Raw genomic sequence first — 24,321 nt, 5'->3', positions numbered from 1 at the left:
GGGTTAATATGATGCATATACTTATAGCAGACTATGGGGTATATGCAATTCACGGCGAATCGCGGCAAATTATCGCCGTTTTTAAATTCGACAGGTGAATTCCGGCAGGTGGCTGCCGGAATTCACCATATTCAATGAAAAACGGATTCGACAGTCCCGCGGGCGAAAAACGGCCGATTTGCCGGATTTTGCCGCGATTTTAAAAAACGGGAAAAAACACGAAAAAAAAAATGGCGTGGGGTCCCCCCTCCAAAGCATAACCAGCCTCGGGCTCTTCGAGCTGGTCCTGGTTCCAAAAATGCGGGGGAAAAATTGGGCAGGGATCCCCCGTATTTTTAAAACCAGCACCGGGCTCTGCGCCTGGTGCTGGTGCAAAAAAATACGGGGGACAAAAAGAGTAGGGGTCCCCCGTATTTTTTACACCAGCATCGGGCTCCACTAGCTGGACAGATAATGCCACAGCCGGGGGTCACTTTTATGCAGTGCCCTGCGGCCGTGGCATTAAATATCCAACTAGTCACCCCTGGCCGGGGTACCCTGGGGGAGTGGGGACCCCTTCAATCAAGGGGTCCCCCCCCCCAGCCACCCAAGGGCCAGGGGTGAAGCCCGAGGCTGTCCCCCCATCCAATGGCTGCGGATGGGAGGCTGATAGCCTAGAGTAAAATGACAAGAATATTGTTTTTTCCAGAAGAACTACAAGTCCCAGCAAGCCTCCCCCGCAAGCTGGTACTTGGAGAACCACAAGTACCAGCATGCGGGAGAAAAACGGGCCCGCTGGTACCTGTAGTTCTACTGAAAAAAAATACCCAAATAAAAACAGGACACACACACCGTGACAAGTACAACTTTATTACATACTGCCGACACACACATACTTACCTATGTTGACACGCCGACTGCCACGGTCTCCGACGATCCGAGGGTACCTGTGAAAAAAATTATACTCACCTTCCAGCGTCCAGAGGTACATCCACGTCCAGAGATACATCCACATACTTGGCAAAAAAAGAAAACGGACACACGGACCACCGGACTGAAAGGGGTCCCATGCTGACACATGAGACCCCTTACCCCGAATGCCGGGACACCACGTGACTCCTGTCACTGAAGTCCCTTAAGCCAATCAGGAAGCGCTACTTCCGTGGCGCTCACCTGATTGGCTGTGCGCTGTCTGTGCTGTGACCCCTTTCAGTCCGGTGGTCCGTGTGTCCGTTTTCTTTTTTTGCCAAGTACGTGGATTTATCTCTGGACCCTGGCTGAGGTGAGTATATTGAACTTTTCTTTTCAGGTATCCGTGGATTCTACATGGAGAAGAGGACCGATGTCGGCGTGTGAACATAGGTAAGTATGTGTGTGTCGGCAGTGTGTAATAAAGTTTTACTGTCACGGTGTCTGTGTCCTGTTTTTATTTGGGTATTTTTTTCCCAGTAGTACTACAGGTACCAGCGGGCCCGTTTTTCTCCCGCATGCTGGTACTTGTGGTTCTCCAAGTACCAGCTTGCGGGGGAGGCTTGCTGGGACTTGTAGTACTACTGGGAAAAAATAAGAATTTACTTACCGATAATTCTATTTCTCATAGTCCGTAGTGGATGCTGGGGACTCCGAAAGGACCATGGGGAATAGCGGCTCCGCAGGAGACTGGGCACAAAGTAAAAGCTTTAGGACTAGCTGGTGTGCACTGGCTCCTCCCCCTATGACCCTCCTCCAAGCCTCAGTTAGGATACTGTGCCCGGACGAGCGTACACAATAAGGAAGGATTTTGAATCCCGGGTAAGACTCATACCAGCCACACCAATCACACCGTACAACTTGTGATCTGAACCCAGTTAACAGCATGATAACAGAAGGAGCCTCTGAAAAGATGGCTCACAACAACAATAACCCGATTTTTGTAACAATAACTATGTACAAGTAATGCAGACAATCCGCACTTGGGATGGGCGCCCAGCATCCACTACGGACTATGAGAAATAGAATTATCGGTAAGTAAATTCTTATTTTCTCTAACGTCCAAGTGGATGCTGGGGACTCCGAAAGGACCATGGGGATTATACCAAAGCTCCCAAACGGGCGGGAGAGTGCGGATGACTCTGCAGCACCGAATGAGAGAACTCCAGGTCCTCCTCAGCCAGGGTATCAAATTTGTAGAATTTAGCAAACGTGTTTGCCCCTGACCAAGTAGCTGCTCGGCAAAGTTGTAAAGCCGAGACCCCTCGGGCAGCCGCCCAAGATGAGCCCACTTTCCGTGTGGAATGGGCTTTTACAGATTTTGGCTGTGGCAGGCCTGCCACAGAATGTGCAAGCTGAATTGTACTACAAATCCAACGAGCAATAGTCTGCTTAGAAGCAGGAGCACCCAGCTTGTTGGGTGCATACAGGATAAACAGCGAATCAGATTTCCTGACTCCAGCCGTCCTGGAAACATATATTTTCAGGGCCCTGACTACGTCCAGCAACTTGGAATCCTCCAAGTCCCTAGTAGCCGCAGGCACCACAATAGGCTGGTTTAAGTGAAATGCTGAAACCACCTTAGGGAGAAATTGAGGACGAGTCCTCAATTCTGCCCTGTCCGTATGAAAAATTAGGTAAGGGCTTTTATAGGATAAAGCCGCCAATTCTGAGACACGCCTGGCTGAAGCCAGGGCTAACAGCATTACCACTTTCCATGTGAGATATTTTAAGTCCACAGTGGTGAGTGGTTCAAACCAATGTGATTTTAGGAATCCCAAAACTACATTGAGATCCCAAGGTGCCACTGGAGGCACAAAAGGAGGCTGTATATGCAGTACTCCCTTGACAAACGTCTGAACTTCAGGAACAGAAGCCAGTTCTTTTTGGAAGAATATTGACAGGGCCGAAATTTGAACCTGGATGGACCCTAATTTGAGGCCCATAGACAGTCCTGTTTGCAGGAAATGCAGGAAACGACCCAGTTGAAATTCCTCTGTAGGGGCCTTCCTGGCCTCGCACCACGCAACATATTTACGCCAAATACGGTGATAATGTTGTATGGTTACATCCTTCCTGGCTTTAATCAGGGTAGGGATGACTTCATCCGGAATGCCTTTTTCCTTCAGGATCCGGCGTTCAACCGCCATGCCGTCAAACGCAGCCGCGGTAAGTCTTGGAACAGACATGGTCCCTGCTGGAGCAGGTCCTTTCTTAGAGGTAGAGGCCACGGGTCTTCCGTGAGCATCTCTTGAATTTCCGGGTACCAAGTCCTTCTTGGCCAATCCGGAGCCACGAGTATAGTCTTTACTCCTCTCCTTCTTATGATTCTCAGTACTTTTGGTATGAGAGGAAGAGGAGGGAACACATACACTGACTGGTACACCCACGGTGTTACCAGAGCGTCCACAGCTATTGCCTGAGGGTCCCTTGACCTGGCGCAATATCTGTCCAGTTTTTTGTTGAGGCGGGACGCCATCATGTCCACCTTTGGTTTTTCCCAACGGTTCACAATCATGTGGAAGACTTCTGGGTGAAGTCCCCACTCCCCCGGGTGAAGATCGTGTCTGCTGAGGAAGTCTGCTTCCCAGTTGTCCACTCCCGGAATGAACACTGCTGACAGTGCTATCACATGATTCTCCGCCCAGCGAAGAATCCTTGCCACTTCCATCATTGCCCTCCTGCTTCTTGTGCCGCCCTGTCTGTTTACGTGGGCGACTGCCGTGATGTTGTCCGACTGGATCAACACCGGCTGACCCTGAAGCAGAGGTCTTGCCTGACTTAGGGCATTGTAAATGGCCCTTAGTTCCAGGATATTTATGTGAAGTGACGTTTCCATGCTTGACCACAAGCCCTGGAAATTTCTTCCCTGTGTGACTGCTCCCCAGCCTCTCAGGCTGGCATCCGTGGTCACCAGGACCCAATCCTGAATGCCGAATCTGCGGCCCTCTAGGAGATGAGCACTCTGTAACCACCACAGGAGAGACACCCTTGTCCTTGGAGACAGGGTTATCCGCTGATGCATTTGAAGATGCGATCCGGACCATTTGTCCAGCAGATCCCACTGAAAAGTTCTTGCGTGGAATCTGCCGAATGGAATCGCTTCGTAAGAAGCCACCATCTTTCCCAGGACCCTTGTGCATTGATGTACTGACACTTGGCCTGGTCTTAGGAGGTTCCTGACTAGGTCGGATAACTCCTTGGCCTTCTCCTCCGGAAGAAACACCTTTTTCTGTACTGTGTCCAGAATCATCCCTAGGAACAGCAGACGTGTCGTCGGAATCAGCTGCGATTTTGGAATATTTAGAATCCATCCGTGCTGTCGTAGTACTACTTGAGATAGTGCTACTCCGACCTCTAACTGTTCTCTGGACCTTGCCCTTATCAGGAGATCGTCCAAGTAAGGGATAATTAAGACGCCTTTTCTTCGAAGAAGAATCATCATTTCGGCCATTACCTTGGTAAAGACCCGGGGTGCCGTGGACAATCCAAACGGCAGCGTCTGAAACTGATAGTGACAGTTCTGTACCACAAACCTGAGGTACCCTTGGTGAGAAGGGCAAATTGGGACATGGAGGTAAGCATCCTTGATGTCCAGAGACACCATATAGTCCCCTTCTTCCAGGTTCGCTATCACTGCTCTGAGTGACTCCATCTTGAACTTGAACCTTTTTATGTAAGTGTTCAAGGATTTCAGATTTAAAATGGGTCTCACCGAGCCGTCCGGCTTCGGTACCACAAACAGCGTGGAATAATACCCCTTTCCCTGTTGTAGGAGGGGTACCTTGATTATCACCTGCTGGGAATACAGCTTGTGAATGGCTTCCAATACCGCCTCCCTGTCGGGGGGAGACGTTGGTAAAGCAGACTTCAGGAACCGGCGAGGGGGAGACGTCTCGAATTCCAATTTGTACCCCTGAGATACTACCTGCAGGATCCAGGGGTCCACTTGCGAGTGAGCCCACTGCGCGCTGAAATTCTTGAGACGGGCCCCCACCGTGCCTGAGTCCGCTTGTAAGGCCCCAGCGTCATGCTGAGGACTTGGCAGAAGCGGGGGAGGGCTTCTGTTCGTGGGAAGAGGCTGTTTGCTGCAGTCTTTTTCCCCTTCCTCTGCCCCGGGGCAGATATGAGTGGCCTTTTGCCCGCTTGCCCTTATGGGGACGAAAGGACTGAGCCTGAAAAGACGGTATCTTTTTCTGCTGCGAGGTGACTTGGGGTAAAAAGGTGGATTTTCCAGCCGTTGCCGTGGCCACCAGGTCCGATAGACCGACCCCAAATAACTCCTCCCCTTTATACGGCAATACTTCCATATGCCGTTTGGAATCCGCATCCCCTGACCACTGTCGCGTCCATAATCCTCTTCTGGCAAAAATGGACATCGCACTTACTCTTGATGCCAGAGTGCAAATATCCCTCTGTGCATCTCGCATATATAGAAATGCATCCTTTAAATGCTCTATAGTCAATAATATATTGTCCCTGTCCAGGGTATCAATATTTTCAGTCAGGGAATCCGACCAACCACCCCAGCACTGCACATCCAGGCTGAGGCGATTGCTGGTCGCAGTATAATACCAGTATGTGTGTATATACTTTTAAGGATATTTTCCAGCTTCCTATCAGCTGGTTCCTTGAGGGCGGCCGTATCAGGAGACGGTAACGCCACTTGTTTTGATAAGCGTGTGAGCGCCTTATCTACGCTAGGGGGTGTTTCCCAACGCGCCCTAACCTCTGGCGGGAAAGGGTATAATGCCAATAATTTTTTAGAAATTAGCAGTTTTTTATCGGGGTAAACCCACGCTTCATCACACACCTCATTTAATTCATCTGATTCAGGAAAAACTACGGGTAGTTTTTTCACACCCCACATAATACCCTTTTTTGTGGTACTTGTAGTATCAGAAATGTTCAAAACCTCCTTCATTGCCGTGATCATGTAACGTGTGGCCCTACTGGAAAATACGTTTGTATTAACTGATTTGCCGGCTGTCTCATGTCGTCAACAGTCTTTTGTAAAGTGCCGACACTATCACGTAATTCTTTCCATAAGACCATCCAGTCAGGTGTCGACTCCCTAGGGGGTGACATCACTAACACAGGCAATTGCTCCGCCTCCACACCATTTTCCTCCTCATACATGTCGACACAGCGTACCAACACACAGCACACACACAGGGAATGCTCTGACAGAGGACAGGACCCCACTAGCCCTTTGGGGAGACAGAGGGAGAGTTTGCCAGCACACACCAGAGCGCTATATATATACAGGGATAACCTTATATAAGTGTTTTTCCCTAATATAGCTGCTGTATATATTAATATGCCAATTTAGTGCCCCCCCTCTCTTGTTTTACCCTGTTTCTGTAGTGCAGGACTGCAGGGGAGAGTCAGGGAGCCTTCCTCCAACGGAGCTGTGAGGAAAAAATGGCGCTTGTGTGCTGAGGAGATAGGCTCCGCCCCTTTTTCGGCGGTCTTTCTCCCGCTTTTTTGTGGAAAACTGGCAGGGGTTAAATACATCCATATAGCCCAGGAGCTATATGTGATGTATTTTTAGCCATTTAAGGTATTTTCATTGCGTCCCAGGGCGCCCCCCCCAGCGCCCTGCACCCTCAGTGACCGGAGTGTGAAGTGTGCTGAGAGCAATGGCGCACAGCTGCGGTGCTGTGCGCTACCTTATTGAAGACAGGACGTCTTCTGCCGCCGATTTTCCGGACCTCTTCACTCTTCTGGCTCTGTAAGGGGGCCGGCGGCGCGGCTCCGGGACCCATCCATGGCTGGGCCTGTGATCGTCCCTCTGGAGCTAATGTCCAGTAGCCTAAGAAGCCCAATCCACTCTGCACGCAGGTGAGTTTGCTTCTTCTCCCCTTAGTCCCTCGATGCAGTGAGCCTGTTGCCAGCAGGTCTCACTGAAAATAAAAAAACCTATTTAAACTTTTACTCTAAGCAGCTCAGGAGAGCCACCTAGATTGCACCCTTCTCGTTCGGGCACAAAATCTTAACTGAGGCTTGGAGGAGGGTCATAGGGGGAGGAGCCAGTGCACACCAGCTAGTCCTAAAGCTTTTACTTTGTGCCCAGTCTCCTGCGGAGCCGCTATTCCCCATGGTCCTTTCGGAGTCCCCAGCATCCACTAGGACGTTAGAGAAACAATATTCTTGTCATTTTACTCAAGGCTATCAGCCTCCCATCCGCAGCCCTTGGATGGGGGGGACAGCCTCGGGCTTCACCCCTGGCCCTTGGGTGGCTGGGGGGGGGGACCCCTTGATTGAAGGGGTCCCCACTCCCCCAGGGTACCCCGGCCAGGGGTGACTAGTTGGATATTTAATGCCACGGCCGCAGGGCACTGTATAAAAGTGACCCCCGGCTGTGGCATTATCTGTCCAGCTAGTGGAGCCCGATGCTGGTGTGAAAAATACGGGGGACCCCTGCTCGTTTTGTCCCCCGTTTTTTTTTGCATCAGCACCAGGCGCAGAGCCCGGTGCTGGTTTTAAAAATACGGGGGATCCCTGCCCAATTTTTCCCCGCATTTTTAGAACCAGGACCAGCTCGAAGAGCCCGAGGCTGGTTATGCTTTGGAGGGGGGACCCCACGCCATTTTTTTTTTAAATTTTCCCGTTCCAGCACTAAAAATAAATAAATAATAATAATATTTAAAAAAATATATAAATAATACTTGTGCCTCCAAAAAAAAAAAAAAAAAAAAAGTACCTAATCCCTTCTAATATAAATAGATATGCTATTCCCCCCCAAAAAAACACCAAAAAAAACATGTTTAATTTTTTTTTTATTGTTTTCACCCTCCAAAGTGTGGCGGATTGAAAATGACGAATTTACTGTCTAAAAGCACTGCTGTCGAATTTCCAAACTTGAATTGAATATGCTTTTGTCGAATTGCAGCACTTGTACCATTGCAGAAAAGTCGAATTTGCAAAAAGTCGAATTTCAAAAAGTCGAATTTTGAAAGTCCGTTTTTTTGACGGAAAGCACTGAATTGCATTGACGATTTTTTTTTTTGGGCGAAAATGACCCGAAATTCGACAATTTCGGGAATTCGACCGCAATTGCATATACCCCATTGACTGAAGCAAATCTTTTTTATTTACCTGAACTAAAAACATTGCAAATCCAAATAATAATTTCACTTCTATTTAAACTCCTTATTAAACTAAAAAATAACAAAGGAATGTTAACATAAGTAATAGTGTAAATAAATAGCAATCACATACTATGCTGAAAGACAATCATTAAAAACAGAGTGAAATCCTGATACTGACCATTTTCAGGTGACAATTTGTCATATGCATCCTCATATATATAATTTCTCCTGATGGTAACATTAATTCCATCTAAAAATGGGCCATCCCCTTGAACTTCTTGCTTGTCCGCATAAATCAGTCTTTGGAAGATCTAGCAATAAGAATTCATGTTGATATATCAATGAATACATAAAATTTGCCAGAGACTGGTTCTCGACTTGCTACCGAGTCTCTGACCAGCAAGGCTTGGTTAGTATTACAACACCAACAGCAGCAACCTAAAATTTGTTATTAATAGTAAATACTGTACATATTCTACAATACATGTAAGATAGATTTTATTAAATTATATAATAAATGGTAGCATAAAAAAGCCATTGATTTGCTCAGTCCTGTTGATAGTCCTGTTGAGCCCATGCAGAAGCACACCAACATTGGCGGAGTCCTCTTATGCAGGTAATGACCGCCAAAGGACGTTCTAAATATACTTACAGAATTATTACTACCACTTCTGTCTATAAAGCACCAACATATTTTAAAAATATGTTTTCCAAAAACTGAGTAGTAAACTGATGCTACTACTCACCCTTTAACTGGGCTTGCTAAAATACTACTCAACAAACAAAGTTGACACACGGCTTTTGTGAAAGTATTTTACGTTTGGTGACCATTTACATTATGCAGCCTTAATAAAAGGAAGTTTACAATGGCAGGACATAGAGACATAGGGGTATATTCATTCAATTGAAGTCGAAACTGACATCTTGTTGGAAAGACGACAGTTTCCGACTGATTTAGGTCGGAAAATATTCCGACCTATTCAATAGGTGCTGTTTTTTTCCGACAAGTCGGGAATTCAGGACTTGTCTGAAAACACGTGGATTGGTGGAATAGCTGCGGATCCACGTGCTTTTGTCGGAAACGCGGCCAAATCAGACAGGTTTTGGCCCCATTTCCGACAATCTCAATCAGACTTTAAAAAAAAGTTGGATTGAGGAGATGAGACGAGGGAGTGGGGAGAGGTTTTGAGGGGTGTGGGGACGGGGTAGGATTAGGAAGTAGAGATGGCGGGCTATAGGGGCTGTCTCCGCTGGTCTGTCACTCCCCCAGGGGCTAACTGGACACCGTGCCTGCTGCTTTAGTAACGGCACTGTCTCCTGTCCTACCCGCTCCTACCACCAGTCATGCGGATAGGTCAGCGCCTCGGCCGCCGGGTTCCGTGCGTGTGTGGAAATGCTTGTCTGAAAAGATGGACTTGAATTGAATATACCCCATAGGGGAATATTTAATTGAAGTCAGAAACTGCTGTCTTGTCGAAAAGACAGCAGTTTCCGACTATTCTAGGTCGGAAGGGGTTCCAACCTATTCAATGGAGCCCTTATTTTTCCGACAAGTCAGAAATTCCGACTTGTCGGAAAGCACGTGGATCGGTGGAATAACCACCGGTCTGCGTGCTTCTGTCGGAAACACAGCCAAATTCGACAGTTTTTGGCCCCATTTCCGGTAATGTCAATCCGACTTTAAAAACTGTCGGAATGACATTGTCGAGAACGGCTAAATCCGACGTTCACTGAATAGTGCTTTGTCCGATCCTTTCCAACAATGCACGTCGGAAAGGATCCGACTTCAATTGAATATACCCGATAAAGGTAATGTTCTCTGGATACTTCTCACAACCTAAATCACCATCTCTGTTTGATAATGTACGAACCCCATTACATATTGCTCTACATTAGATTCCAAAGTAGAGCATAAACAATTGGTAAACACAAAACACATTTTGTAATATAACTAAAGCATTTAAAATGTATTTTAAAAATGTAAAAACATAGGATTACCTTTACTCTTTCTTCAAAAGGAACTACAAATGGAAGTTCGGTTAATATTGCTAACTGTCTCTCTTCTGAAACTGACAGGGGTGCTGGCTCCATACCCACTGCAATCAAAAGGAAAACAGCGGTTATGCAGAAAAAACATATATATATATTTTTTTAACCTAACCAACCAGCAGTAGAAATATTTTAACTAATTCTAGCACTTCTAGTTTTGTCATTGGACGCTTAAAACAAATGTTATACTTTCAAAACTAGCTTTAAATTCACTTGGTGAACATGCGTTACTACAAAACATCGTGCAAGAGGACTGTTTAACTTGATTTGAAGGGTGGTCTTCAGTATGCCGAATGTTAGGATCCCGGTGCACATTACACCGGTGCCGGAATCCCGACACCCGGCATACCGTCAGCTATTCTCCCTTGTGGGGGTCCACGACCCCCCTGGAGGGAGAATAAAATAGTGTGGCGCGCGTATGCCGGCGGTCTGGCTCCCGGCGCCGGTATGCTGGTCGCCGGGGGACCGAGCGCCGGCATACCGTACTACACCCGATTTGAATTCAAATTATTTTAGTGGTTTACGTATAGTAAGCTTATATTGTACATTTCCCCGTTACAACAAATTGTCAAAGCAAGCAGTGAATGCGTAAGGGTTAATATGTGTTGAAACATAGAACTGCGTGTACAGCAAAGGTAAGACTCAATTAGAAAGCTAGAGCTCAATTACTCTGGTCAATTAGTCACGTTGATCTACTTTTCACCATCAACATTTCAATGTGGGGAGAATGATGGTCAGAATAAGTCAATACACACAGCACTAGAAGCCCAAGGAATGCCACTTAGGGGAATGAGGAATCACAAGTAAATACAGCCAGCTGTTCTTAAACAGAACTTTCTTCTTAATTAGCTTTTACAGAGGCAGCCAAACCAGTTACACAAATCCTAACCTGTGCCTATTCTAGTCTGAACACTATATTTTCTGTAAACTTACTGCAACATTTTGTTATATTATTTTAAAACGATAAACAATATATAAATGGCTACTTAACCAAAAGTAATGAAAATTAGTGGTGAACCTGCTCTTCTGGGAGCAGCTCCTCTCATGCATTTCTTTTGTTTGGCCATACCATTGGTTTGTATATTGGTATATACTGTAGTTGATTGAACCCTTTTGTCTAAAAACACAGAATCCAGGTGAAAGGACAGTTGGGAACAGCAGATAAAAGTTGATGTGGTGCATGCAAATTCTTCATGGTTTGTGCCGATAAGGATTTATTTTACCTTGAATTAATATGTGGAGGTACTGTAGTTTGTGAAAAGTAAAACTGTAAGAGTACTACAGTAATCACTACTGTGCTCATGGTTTCAGGGAGCGGCTGACATTCCTTGGAGGGCCTCCCAAAGGTGTGCTGCTAGCTCCCCTTCCCATCACACACTTAGATGACACTCAATCCTCTGCCCGGGTGCAGGCACACGCAGGGACTTTGTGTGGTCACAGGAACTCTGGTTGCCCCTTGCTCTTTACAAATTGGTAATTGCTCACTTCCTGACCTCATACAACAAAGGCACAATGCAACTAATGTTGCTGCATTCAACACAACTGACCTGAGAAAGGTTATTAATACCCCTTTTACACCTAAATTCCAGGTTTGACCGAGTTTTTGAACAATGTTCCAATCTGGGACAGACCCCATTTACACCACCGCTTCGATTACATCATCTCCAATCGCCGGTGAGTCGGTACTCACTGTGCTTTAGGTTGACCTGGGTAACCCATTTACATTGCTGCGTTGCCCGGGCCTTTCCAAGTCCAACACTGCTCGCACTCTGGTTTGGATTCCCAAGTCACTGGACCTGGGTTCATTTTTTTGAGACCCCTTTCCAAACCCCTTTCACATCGCCAAAATAAACCGCGTTATTGCCAGTTAAGTGTAGTGTGAAAGTGCCAAACTGAAATAAGCACGGGCCAAGCAACCCTGCATTTCAACCCAGAATTAAAGACTGGTCAGACCCGGGCCGATGTGCAGTGTGAAAGGGTCTGACCCGGGTTATTCAACTAAGGACTCACAAAAAAAAAAAAAAAAGCTGATGGATGTTCCGTTCCTGTGTCTCCTTTTGTCACCTCATCTTTGTGAGCCAGAAAAAATAGGATTTTAATACCTACCGGTAAATCCTTTTCTCTTACTCTGTAGAGGATGCTGGGGATGCTTCAAGAACCATGGGGTATAGACGGGATCCACAGGAGACATGGGCACTTTAAGACTTTAAAAGGGGTGTGAACTGGCTCCTCCATCTATGCTCCTCCTCCAGACTCCAGTTATAGGAACTGTGCCCAGGGAAATGGACATTTCGAGGAAAAGGATTTATTTAATTTGTAAACTAAGGTGAGATACATACCAGCTCACACCTCAAACACGCCGTACAACAAGACATTCAGCAACAACGCATGCAACGGCATGACTAACATCAGCCACAGACTGACTGACTGACTGACTGAACTCAACACAACATGTGTGTAACCATAACCAATAACTGCAGATACAGCCCGCACTGGGACGGGCGCCCAGCATCCTCTACGGACTAAGAGAAAAGGATTTACCGGTAGGTATTAAAATCCTATTTTCTCATACGTCCTAGAGCAGGCATTCCCAACCACGGTCCTCAAGGCACACTAACAGTGCAGGTTTTAGTGATATCCAGGCTTGAGCACAGGTGATTTAATTAGTAGGTCAGTAATTTTGATTTAACCATCTGTGCTGCAGCCTGGATATCACTAAAACCTGCACTGTTGGTGTGCCTTGAGGACCGTGGTTGGGAATGCCTGTCCTAGAGGATGCTGGGGATGCTTCAAGAACCATGGGGTTTATACCAAAGCTCTAGAACGGGCGGTAGAGTGCGGATGACTCTGCAGCACCGATTGACCAAACCAGAGGTCCTCCTCAGCCAGGGTATCAAACTTGTAAAACTTCGCAAAGGTGGTAGCAGCACGGCAAAGCTGTAATGCCGAGACCCCTCGGGCAGCCGCCCAGGACGAGCCCACCTTTCTGGTAGAATGGGCCTTCACTGATTTCGGTAACGGCAATCCCGCCGTAGAATGAGCCTGCTGAATCGTATGACAGATCCAGCGTGCAATAGTCTGTTTGGAAGCAGGAGCTCCAATTTTGTTGGGAGCCCACAGGACAAACAGAGCCTCTGTTTTCCTAATCTGAGCCGTTCTGGCGACATAGATTTTCAAAGTTCTGACCACATCGAGAGACCTCGATTCCACCAAGGCGTCGGTAGCCACTGGCACCACAATAGGCTGGTTTACGTGAAACGATGAAACCACCTTTGGCAGAAATTGCTGACGAGTTCTCAACTCCGCTCTATCTGCATGGAAGATTAAACAGGGGCTTTTGTGAGACAAAGCCGCCAATTCAGACACCCGCCTTGCGGATGCCAAGGCCAACAGCATGACTACTTAAGGAATTTCAACTCAACCTTACGTAAAGGTTCAAACCAATTAGATTGCAGGAACTGCAACACCACATTAAGATCCCATGGTGCAACTGGGGGCACAAAGGGAGGTTGGATGTGCAGCACGCATTTCACGAAAGTCTGAACTTCTGGGAGGCCAATTCTTTCCGAAAGAAAATCGATAAGGCCGAAATTTGTACTTTAATGGAGCCTAACTTTAGGCCCGCATCCACACCTGCTTGCAAAATATGGAGCAAACGCCACAGCTGAAACTCTTCCGTAGAAGCCTTCTTGGATTCACACCAAGACACATATTTTCTCCAAATACGGTGGTAATGCTTCGCCGTTACAGCTTTTCTAGCCTGAAGTAGTGGAATGACTTCACTGGGAATACCCTTTCGGGCTAGGATTTGGCGTTCAACCGCCATGTCGTCAAACGCAGCCGCGGTAAGTCTTGATACACGCACGGTCCTTGCTGTAATAGGTCCTCTCATAGAGGAAGAGGCCAGGGATCTTCTATGAGTAATTCTTGAAGATCCGGATACCAGGCCCTCCTTGGCCAGTCTGGAACAATGAGTATCGCCTGAACCCTTGTTCTTCTTATAATCTTTATCACCTTTGGAATGAGTGGAAGTGGAGGGAACACATAGACCGACTGAAACACCCAGGGCGTCCACCGCTATTGCTTGAGGGTCCCTCGACCTGGAACAATATCTCTGAAGTTTCTTGTTGAGGCGAGACGCCATCATGTCTATTTGAGGAATTCCCCAACGACTTGTCACTTCTGAAAAGACCTCTTGATGAAGACCCCACTCTCCTGGATGGAGATCGTGTCTGATGAGGAAGTCTGCTTCCCAGTTGTCCACTCCTGGAATGAAGACTGCTGACAGAGCGCTTGCATGTTTCTCAGCCCAGCGAAGAACTTTTGTGGCCTCCGCCATCGCCGCTCTGCTCTTTGTTCCGCCCTGGCGGTTTATGTACGCCACTGCTGTTACGTTGTCTGACTGAATCAAGACGGGCAGACCACGAAGAAGATGTTCCGCTTGCAGAAGACCGTTGTAAATGGCCCTTAATTCCAGAATGTTTATGTGCAGATAAGCTTACTGGCTTGACCATTTTTCCTGGAAATTTTTCCCCTGTGTGACTGCTCCCCAGCCTCGGAGACTTGCATCTGTGGTCACCAGGATCCAATCCTGAATCCCGAACCTGCGTCCCTCTAGGAGGTGAGAACTGTGCAGCCACCACAGGAGAGAGATTCTGGTCCTGGATGATAGGATTATTTTCCGGAGCATGTACAGGTGAGACCCTGACCACTTGTCCAACAGGTCCCACTGAAACACTCTGGCATGGAACCTGCCAAACTGAATGGCCTCGTAGGCTGCCACCATCTTCCCCAGCAACCGAGTGCATTGAAGAATCGACACTCTTGCCGGTTTCAGAATCTGTTTTACCATGTTCTGTATTTCCAGAGCCTTTTCCACTGGAAGTACAACTCTCTGTAATTCTGTGTCCAGAATCATACCCAAGAATGACAGCCGTGTTGTCGGAACCAACTGTGATTTTAGCAAGTTTAGGAGCCAACCATGTTGTCGCAGAATTGTCAGGGAGAGCTTAACGTTTTTCAGTAATTGCTCCTTGGATCTCGCCTTTATCAGGAGATCGTCCAATTACGGGATAATTTTGGTTACCTGCTTGCGCAGGAGAACCATAATTTCCAAACAACAATTACTGCTGAAAAAGCGCCTCAACAAATAATAATGTAGAAAACTTGGAGCAATTAAAAATATGTTTATAAAAGCAGCTCCTGAGGTACTGCGCTTGCCGAAAAACTGTGTGTAGTAATGAGACAGAAGCATGAAAACAAAAACGGCTGCGCTGTATGTCAGGAATTGTATATAAAAAGGAGAGAAAAACGTATGAGAAAAGCACCATTTATTAATACTATATCATTATAAAATATACAAATAATAAAAAATAAGATTTTAAACCTACCGGTAAATCTTTTTCTCGTAGTCCGTAGAGGATGCTGGGACTCCGTAAGGACCATGGGGATAGACGGGCTCCGCAGGAGACATGGGCACTTTCAGAAAGACTTTGGATCTGGGTGTGCACTGGCTCCTCCCTCTATGCCCCTCCTCCAGACCTCAGTTAGAGAAACTGTGCCCAGAGGAGACTGACAGTACGAGGAAAGGATTTTTGTTAATCCAAGGGCAAGATTCATACCAGCCACACCAATCACACCGTATAACTTGTGATATACTAATCAGTTAACAGTATGAAAACAACATAGCATCAGTCCAAGACCGATGAAAACTATAACATAACCCTTATGTAAGCAAAACTATATACAAGTCTTGCAGAAGAAGTCCGCACTTGGGACGGGTGCCCAGCATCCTCTACGGACTACGAGAAAAAGATTTACCGGTAGGTTTAAAATCTTATTTCTCTAACGTCCTAGAGGATGCTGGGACTCCGTAAGGACCATGGGGATTATACCAAAGCTCCCAAACGGGCGGGAGAGTGCGGATTACTCTGCAGCACCGATTGAGCAAACAGGAGGTCCTCCTCAGCCAGGGTATCAAACTTATAGAACTTTGCAAAGGTGTTTGACCCCGACCAAGTAGCAGCTCGGCACATTTGTAGTGCCGAGACCCCTCGGGCAGCCGCCCAAGACGAGACCACCTTCCTAGTGGAATGGGCCTTAACCGATTTTGGTAACGGCAATCCTGCCGTAGAATGCGCCTGCTGAATCGTGTTACAGATCCAGCGAGCAATAGTCTGCTTTGAAGCAGGGCCGCCGACCTTGTTGGCTGCATACAGGACAAACAGTGCTTCTGTTTTTCTGATCCTAGCCGTTCTGGCCACGTAAATTTTCAAAGCCCTGACCACATCAAGGGACTCGGAATCCTCTAAGTCACGTGTAGCCACAGGCACGACAATAGGTTGGTTCATATGAAAGGATGAAACCACCTTAGGTAGGATTCTGCTCTATCCATATGGAAAACCAGATAGGGGCTTTTATGTGATAAAGCCGCTAATTCCGAAACTCGCCTAGCCGAAGCCAAGGCTAACAACATGACCACCTTCCAAGTGAGAAATTTCAAACCAATGTGACTTAAGGAAACTTAACACCATGTTAAGGTCCCAAGGCGCCACCGGACGTACAAAAGGAGGCTGAATATGCAGTACTCCCTTCACAAAAGTCTGTACTTCAGGTAGAGAGGCCAATTCCTTTTGAAAGAAAATGGATAAGGCCGAAATCTGAACTTTAATGGAGCCTAATTTTAGGCCCAAATTCACTCCAGTTTGTAGGAAGTGAAGAAAACGACCTAGATGGAATTCTTCCGTAGGAGCATTCCTGGCCTCACACCAAGAAACATATTTTCGCCATATTCGGTGATAATGTTTAGATGTCACGTCCTTCCTAGCCTTTATTAGAGTAGGAATGACCTCATCCGGAATACCTTTTTCCGCTAGGATCCGGCGTTCAACCGCCATGCGGTCAAACGCAGCCGCGGTAAGTCTTGGAACAGACAGGGACCCTGTTGCAACAGGTCCTGTCTTAGAGGAAGAGGCCACGGATCTTCTGTGAGCATTTCCTGCAGATCCGGATACCAGGTCCTTCGTGGCCAATCCGGAACAATGAGTATTGTTCTCACTCCTCTTTTTGTTATTATTCTCAACACCTTGGGTATGAGAGGAAGAGGAGGAAATGCATAGACCGACTGGAACACCCACGGTGTCACTAGGGCGTCCACAGCTACCGCCTGAGGATCTCTTGACCTGGCGCTATACCTTTGTAGCTTTTTGTTGAGAAAGGACGCCATCATGTCTATTTGGGGCAGTCCCCACCGACTTGCAATCTGTGCGAAGACTTCCTGATGAAGTCCCCACTCTCCCGGATGCAGGTCGTGTCTGCTGAGGAAGTCTGCTTCCCAGTTGTCCACTCCCGGAATGAACACTGCTGACAGTGCGCTTACATGATTCTCCGCCCAGCGAAGAATTCTGGTGGCTTCCGCCATCGCCACTCTGCTCCTTGTGCCGCCCTGGCGGTTTACATGAGCTACTGCGGTGACGTTGTCTGACTGGATCAGAACTGGTCGGTCGCGAAGTAAGGTCTCCGCTTGACGTAGGGCGTTGTATATGGCCCTTAGTTCCAGGATGTTGATGTGAAGACAAGTCTCTTGACTTGACCAAAGGCCTTGGAAATTTCTTCCCTGTGTGACTGCTCCCCAACCTCGGAGGCTCGCGTCCGTGGTCACCAGGATCCAATCCTGAATGCCAAACCTGCGGCCCTCTAGAAGGTGAGCACTCTGCAGCCACCACAGGACAGATATCCTGGCCCTGGGGGACAGGGTGATCCGCTGATGCATTTGCAGATGTGACCCGGACCATTTGTCCAATAGGTCCCCGTCGAAAGTCCTTGCATGGAACCTGCCGAAGGGAATGGCTTCGTACGTCGCCACCATTTTTCCCAGGACTTGAGTGCAATGATGTACTGACACTTGTTTTGGCTTCAATAGGTTCTTGACTAGAGTCATGAGTTCCTGCGCTTTTTCTATCGGAAGAAAAACCCTTTTCTGGTCTGTGTCCAGAATCATGCCCAAGAAGGGCAGACGAGTCGTAGGATTCAGCTGCGACTTTGGAATATTGAGAATCCAGCCGTGTCGCTGTAACACCTTCAGTGAAAGTGATACGCTGTTCAGCAACTTCTCCCGTGATCTCGCTTTTATGAGGAGATCGTCCAAGTACGGGATAATTGTGACACCCTGCTTGCGCAGGAGCACCATCATCTCCGCCATTACCTTGGTGAAAATTCTCGGGGCCGTGGAAAGCCCAAACAGCAACGTCTGAAATTGGTAATGACAATCCTGTACCGTAAATCTCAGGTACGCCTGATGAGGAGGATATATGGGAACATGCAGGTATGCATCCTTTATGTCCAGAGATACCATAAAATCCCCCCCTTCCAGGCTGGCGATGACCGCTCTGAGCGATTCCATTTTGAATTTGAACCGTTTTAAGTAAAGGTTCAGGGATTTTAAATTTAAAATGGGTCTGACCGAACCGTCCGGTTTCGGGACCACAAACAGAGTTGAGTAGTACCCCTTCCCTCTTTGAAGCAGGGGAACCTCGACCACCACTTGTTGAAGACACAATTTGTTAATCGCATGTAACATTATCTCCCTTTTTTGGGGAGAAGTAGGTAGCGCCGATTTGAAAAACCGGCGAGGAGGCACCTCTTCGAATTCCAGCTTGTATCCCTGGGAAACAATTTCTATTGCCCAGGGATCCACCTGTCAGTGAACCCAGATGTGGCTGAAAAGTCAAAGACGTGCCCCCACTGGAGCGGACTCCCTCAGGGGAGCCCCAGCGTCATGCGGTGGATTTTGCAGAGGCCGGGGAGGACTTCTGTTTCTGGGAACTAGCTGTGTTGTGCAGCTTTTTCCCTCTGCCCTTACCTCTGGCAAGAAAGGACGATCCACGTACTCTTTTGCTTTTATTTGAACGAAAGGACTGCATTTGATAATGAGGCGCTTTCTTAGATTGTGAGGGAATATAAGGCAAAAAAATCGATTTACCTGCCGTAGCTGTGGAGACGAGGTCCGAGAGGCCCTCTCCAAACAATTCCTCACCGTTGTAAGGCAAAAACTCTATATGCCTCTTTGAGTCGGCATCACCTGTCCACTGTCGGGTCCATAAGACTCGCCTAGCAGAAATAGACATAGCGTTTATTCTGGAACCCAGTAAACTAATGTCTCTTTGAGCATCCCTCATATATAAGACAGCATCTTTTATATGCCCTAGGGTCATTAAAATGGTATCCTTATCAAGGGTCTCAATATCCGCTGATAAGGAATCTGTCCATGCTGCTACACCACTACAAACCCAGGCCGACGCAATTGCCGGTCTGAGTAACGTACCAGAATGTGTGTAAATGGACTTCAAGGTAACCTCCTGCTTGCGGTCAGCAGGATCCTTGAGGGTAGCCGTATCTTGGGATGGGAGCGCTATCTTTTCTGATAAGCGTGTCAAAGCCTTGTCTACCCTAGGGGAGGATTCCCACCGTATTCTGTCCTTTGGCGGGAAAGAATACGCTATAAGAATCCTTTTGGGAATCTGTAGTTTTTTGTCTGGAGTTTCCCAAGCTTTTTCGCATAATTTGTTCAGCTCATGTGAGGAGGGAAAGGTGACCTCAGGACCTCAGGTTTCTTTCCCTTATACATGTGTACCCTCGTGTCAGGGACAGGGGGTTCCTCTGTGATATGCAAAACATCTTTTATTGCAATAATCATATATCGAATACATTTAGCCACTTTTGGCTGTAATTTTGCATCATCGTAGTCGACACTGGAGTCTGAATCCGTGTCGGTATCTGTGTCTACTATTTGGGATAGTGGGCGCTTCTGAGACCCCGAAGGTCCCGGCGACATTGGGACAGACATGGGTTGACTCCCTGACTGTACCCTAGCTTCCGCTTTGTCTAATCTTTTGTGCAATAAATTAACATTAGCACTTAAAACATTCCACATATCCATCCAGTCAGGTGTCGGCGCTGCCGACGGAGACCTTACATTCATACACTCCCCCTCCTCCTTAGGTGAGCCTTCAACCTCAGACATGTAGACACACGCGTACCGACACACCACACACACACAGGGAAGCTCTTTTCTGAAGACAGGTTCCCCACCAGGCCCTTTGGAGAGACAGAGAGAGAGTATGCCAGCACACACCCCAGCGCTATATGACCAAGGAAAAAACACAGAATGTTTACCCAGTAGCGCTTTTCAAGTATGTATATGCGCCAATTTTGTGCCCCCTCTCTACTTTAAAACCCTCTTTTACCGTGGTATCAAGCAGCGGAGAGTCCGGGTAGCTTCCTCTCAGCGGTGCTGTGGAGAAAAATGGCGCTGGTGAGTGCTGAGGGAGAAGCCCCGCCCCCTCGGCGGCGGGCTTCTGTCCCGCTCAAAATTCTTAAAAACATGGCGGGGGCTCTTTATATACATGTACATTGCCCAGCTGTACATGTATATATGTACATTTGCCACAGGAGAGGTTTATATTGCTGCCCAGGGCGCCCCCCCTGCGCCCTGCACCCTTACAGTGACCGATGTGTGTGAGGTGAATGGGAGCAATGGCGCACAGCTTCACTGTGAAGATCAAGCTGTCTTCTGCCGCCTCTGAAGTCTTTTCCTCTCATAGTCACCTGGCTTCTATCTTCCGGCTCTGCGAGGAGGATGGCGGCGCGGCTCTGGGATGGACGGCGAGGGTGAGACCTGCGTACCGATCCCTCTGGAGCTAATGGTGTTCAGTAGCCCAAGAAACAGAGCCCTGAAACTCAGAGAAGTGGGTCTGTTTCTCTCTCCTCAGTCCCTCGATGCAGGGAGTCTGTTGCCAGCAGTGCTCCCTGAACATAAAAAACCTAACTAAAATACTTTCTTTACAGGAAACTCAGGAGAGCTCCCTGAAATGCACCCAGTCTCCACTGGGCACAGTATCAAACTGAGGTCTGGAGGAGGGGCATAGAGGGGGAGCCGTCTAGATCTATTCAAACTCCACGTGATTTTTTTCGAAAAAGTCACGTGGATCGTGACGAAACGCATCAGGATCCCGCCTCTTACACACCTTGCTCAGGTGTCTCATCAGGTGCAATTTGAATAGATCTAGACGGGTCTCTCCCAGACTGCTATATTGTCACCAGCGGCTTTCATTCTCACGCCGCTCCAGCCAGCATCACACCAGGCGGCTCCCGCACTTCCTCTCCGCTGCACAGCACTCGTGGGCACTGCAGGACATCTGACCGGGGACTCTCGGCTCATGACCAGCCCACCAGGGAGGTATTTACATCTGCCTAACACTCGGTGACACTCAGCATCTTACAACTCGGGACTGTACCCAGTGCACCATATTCAGTTACCCTCTATCTCTATAGCAGCTATTACCGGTAATCTGTGAAATCTGTGAAATACGGACACTTACAATCCACAACACAGCTGCAGTTCAGTATTTGTTCTAAGAGACCTTTGACACTCTGAGACAACTTAAGTGTGATTTATTTCTTTTTTATTATTTGTATATTTTATAATGATATAGTATTAATAAATGTTGCATTTCTCATACGTTGGCTCTCCTTTTATATACAATTCCTGACATACCGCGCAGCCGTTTTTGTTTTCACGAACCATCATTCCCGCCATAACCTTGGTGAAAATCCTCGGAGCCGTGGATAGACCAAACGGCAACGTCTGAAATTGGTAATGACAATCCTGAACAGCAAACCTCAGATAAGCCTGATGTGGAGGATATATTGGGACGTGTAAGTAGGCATCCTTTATGTCGACCGACACCATAAAATCCCCCTCCTCCAGACTGGAGATCACTGTTCGGAGATTCCATCTTGAATTTTTATTTTTTTAGATAGAAATTGAGGGATTTTAGGTTCAGAATCGGTCTGACTGAGCCATCCGGCTTCGGGACCACGAACAGACTAGAATAAAAGCCTTACCCCTGTTGTGACGGGGGTACTGTGACAATGACTTGATTTTGACACAGCTTTAGTATTGCAGCGCATACAACCTCCCTTACTGGAAGAGAAGCTGGCAAGGCCGATTTGAAAAATCGGTGAGGGGGCACGTCTTGAAACTCCAATTTGTACCCTTGGGCTACTATTTCTAATACCCAAGGATCCAGGGCCGAGCGAACCCAGACCTGACTGAAGAGTTGGAGACGTGCCCCCACCGGTGCGGACTCCCGCAGAGGAGCCCCAGCGTCATGCGGTGGATTTGGTAGAAGCCGGGGAGGATTTCTGCTCTTGGGAACTTGCCACAGCCTGTGACCTTTTTCCCCTTCCTCTTCCTCTCGTAGGAAGGAAGGAAGACCCTCGTCCTTTTTTGTATTTATTGGGCCGAAAGGACTGCATTTGATAGTGGATTGGCATTGGCCCTTGATCCCAAAAGGCCAATATCCCTCGCAGCTTCCTTTAGATAGGCTGCAGCGTCCCTGATATGACCCAGTGTCAAAAGAACGCTATCCCTGTCCAGGGAATCTATATCAGATGACAAGTTATCTGCCCACTTTTCAATAGCGTTTCACCCATGCCGATGCAACAGCAGGCCTGAGCAGCGTACCTGTAGTGACAAAAATGGATTTTAGTTTATTTTCCTGCTTACGATCCGCAGGATCCTTTAGGGCTGCCGTGTCAGGAGACGGAAGCGCCACCTTTTTGCACAGACGCGATAGAGCTTTGTCCACCGTGGGGGTTGTCTCCCACTTTTCCTTGTCCCCAGAGGGGAACGGATATGCCACCGGAATTCCCTTGGGAACCTGTAACGTCTTGTCCCAAGCTTTTTCAAAAAGAGCGTTCAGTTCATGAGAGGGAGGAAACGTCACCTCAGGTTTCTTTCCCTTAAACATACAGACCCTAGTATCAGGAACAGCAGGGTCTTACGTGATATGTAATACGTCTTTTATCGCCACAATCATGTACTGAATGCTCTTAGCCAGTTTAGGATTCAATCTGGCATCACTATGGACGACACTGGAATCAGAGTCCGTGTCGGTATCTGTATCCCCTATATGGGTAAATGAACGCTTCTGTGACCCCGAGGGGGTCTGAACTTGTGATAATGCATCCTCCATGGATTTTCTCCATGTCTGGTTCTAAGACTCAGATTGATCTAATCTCTTATTCAATCGAGCCACATTAGCATTCAAAACACTCAAAACATTTACCCAATCAGCCGTCGGCGGTGCAGACACGGTCACTCCTACAGCCTTTTCTGTCCCCACTCCAGCCTCCTCCTCGGAAGAGCACTCAGCCTCAGACATGTCGACACATGATTACCGACACCCACAACTACACTGGGGCTATAGGGGACAGACCCACAGCAAAGCCTGTTAGAGAAACACAGAGGGAGTTCTACTAGCTCACAACCCAGCGCCTATCTCGGTCTGAAAACTATTAAAATAATGCCTCAGACCTGTTAGCGCTTTTATACTAATAAAACAGCACCAAATTACTGTGCCCCCCACCGTTTTGCACCCTGTTACTTGTACAGCAGTGTAGGAGGTCAGGACCAGCGTCTCTGCAGCTCTGTGAAGAGAAAATGGCTCTGATTAGAGCTGTCAGGGCTAAGCCACGCCCCCTTAATGGCGCGCTTCAGCCCCGCTGTTTTTCAAATTTTTATACTGTCGGGGGTTTGGTATTAGTGCCCAGGCACTGTAAGCCTGTTTTGCCAGTCTATTTATTGAGGTTTAATGCTGCCCAGGGCGCCCCCCCTGCGCCTTGCACCCTGTAGTGCCGCTGTGTGTGTGGGAGCATGGCGCACAGCGCAGCCGCTGTGCGGTACCTCAAAGCCGTCACTGAAGTCTTCTGATCTTCTTCTACTCACCCGTCTTCTGACTTCTGGCTCTGCAAGGGGGGTGACGGCGTGGCTCCGGGAACGAGCATCTAGGCATACCTAGCGATCAGACCCTCTGGAGCTAATGGTGTCCAGTAGCCTAAGAAGCAGAGCCTTGAAACTCACAGAAGTAGGTCTGCTTCTCTCCCCTCAGTCCCACGATGCAGGGAGCCTGTTGCCAGCAGGTTTCCCTGAAAATAATAAACCTAACAAAGTCTTTTTTCTGAGAAACTCTGGAGAGCTCCTCAGTGTGCATCCAGTCTCACTGGGCAGAGAATCTAACTGGAGTCTGGAGGAGGGGCATAGAGGGAGGAGCCAGTTCACACCCCTTTTAAAGTCTTAAAGTGCCCATGTCTCCTGCAGATCCCGTCTATACCCCATGGTTCTTGAAGCATCCCCAGCATCCTCTAGGAACGTATGAGAAAGTCCATT

General features: G+C 47.7%; 1 protein-coding gene across 3 annotated transcripts in view; it reads right to left on the bottom strand.

Moving 5' to 3' along the window:
* Positions 1-24,321, bottom strand: part of UBE3C (ubiquitin protein ligase E3C) — a 418,441-nt gene that overhangs the window by 76,594 nt on the left and 317,526 nt on the right. For all 3 annotated transcript variants that reach the window (XM_063921903.1, XM_063921902.1, XM_063921904.1), the window contains exons 17-18: positions 10,041-10,138; positions 8,221-8,353 (exon numbers count right to left, since the gene is read on the bottom strand). In XM_063921903.1, the coding sequence (XP_063777973.1) occupies positions 8,221-8,353; positions 10,041-10,138 (231 nt within the window). The remainder of the gene's footprint in view (positions 1-8,220; positions 8,354-10,040; positions 10,139-24,321) is intronic.

The sequence above is a fragment of the Pseudophryne corroboree genome, chromosome 5 (genome assembly GCF_028390025.1).
Source record: "Pseudophryne corroboree isolate aPseCor3 chromosome 5, aPseCor3.hap2, whole genome shotgun sequence".
Classification (NCBI taxonomy): domain Eukaryota; kingdom Metazoa; phylum Chordata; class Amphibia; order Anura; family Myobatrachidae; genus Pseudophryne; species Pseudophryne corroboree.
This window is presented reverse-complemented; position numbering and strand designations above follow the sequence as displayed.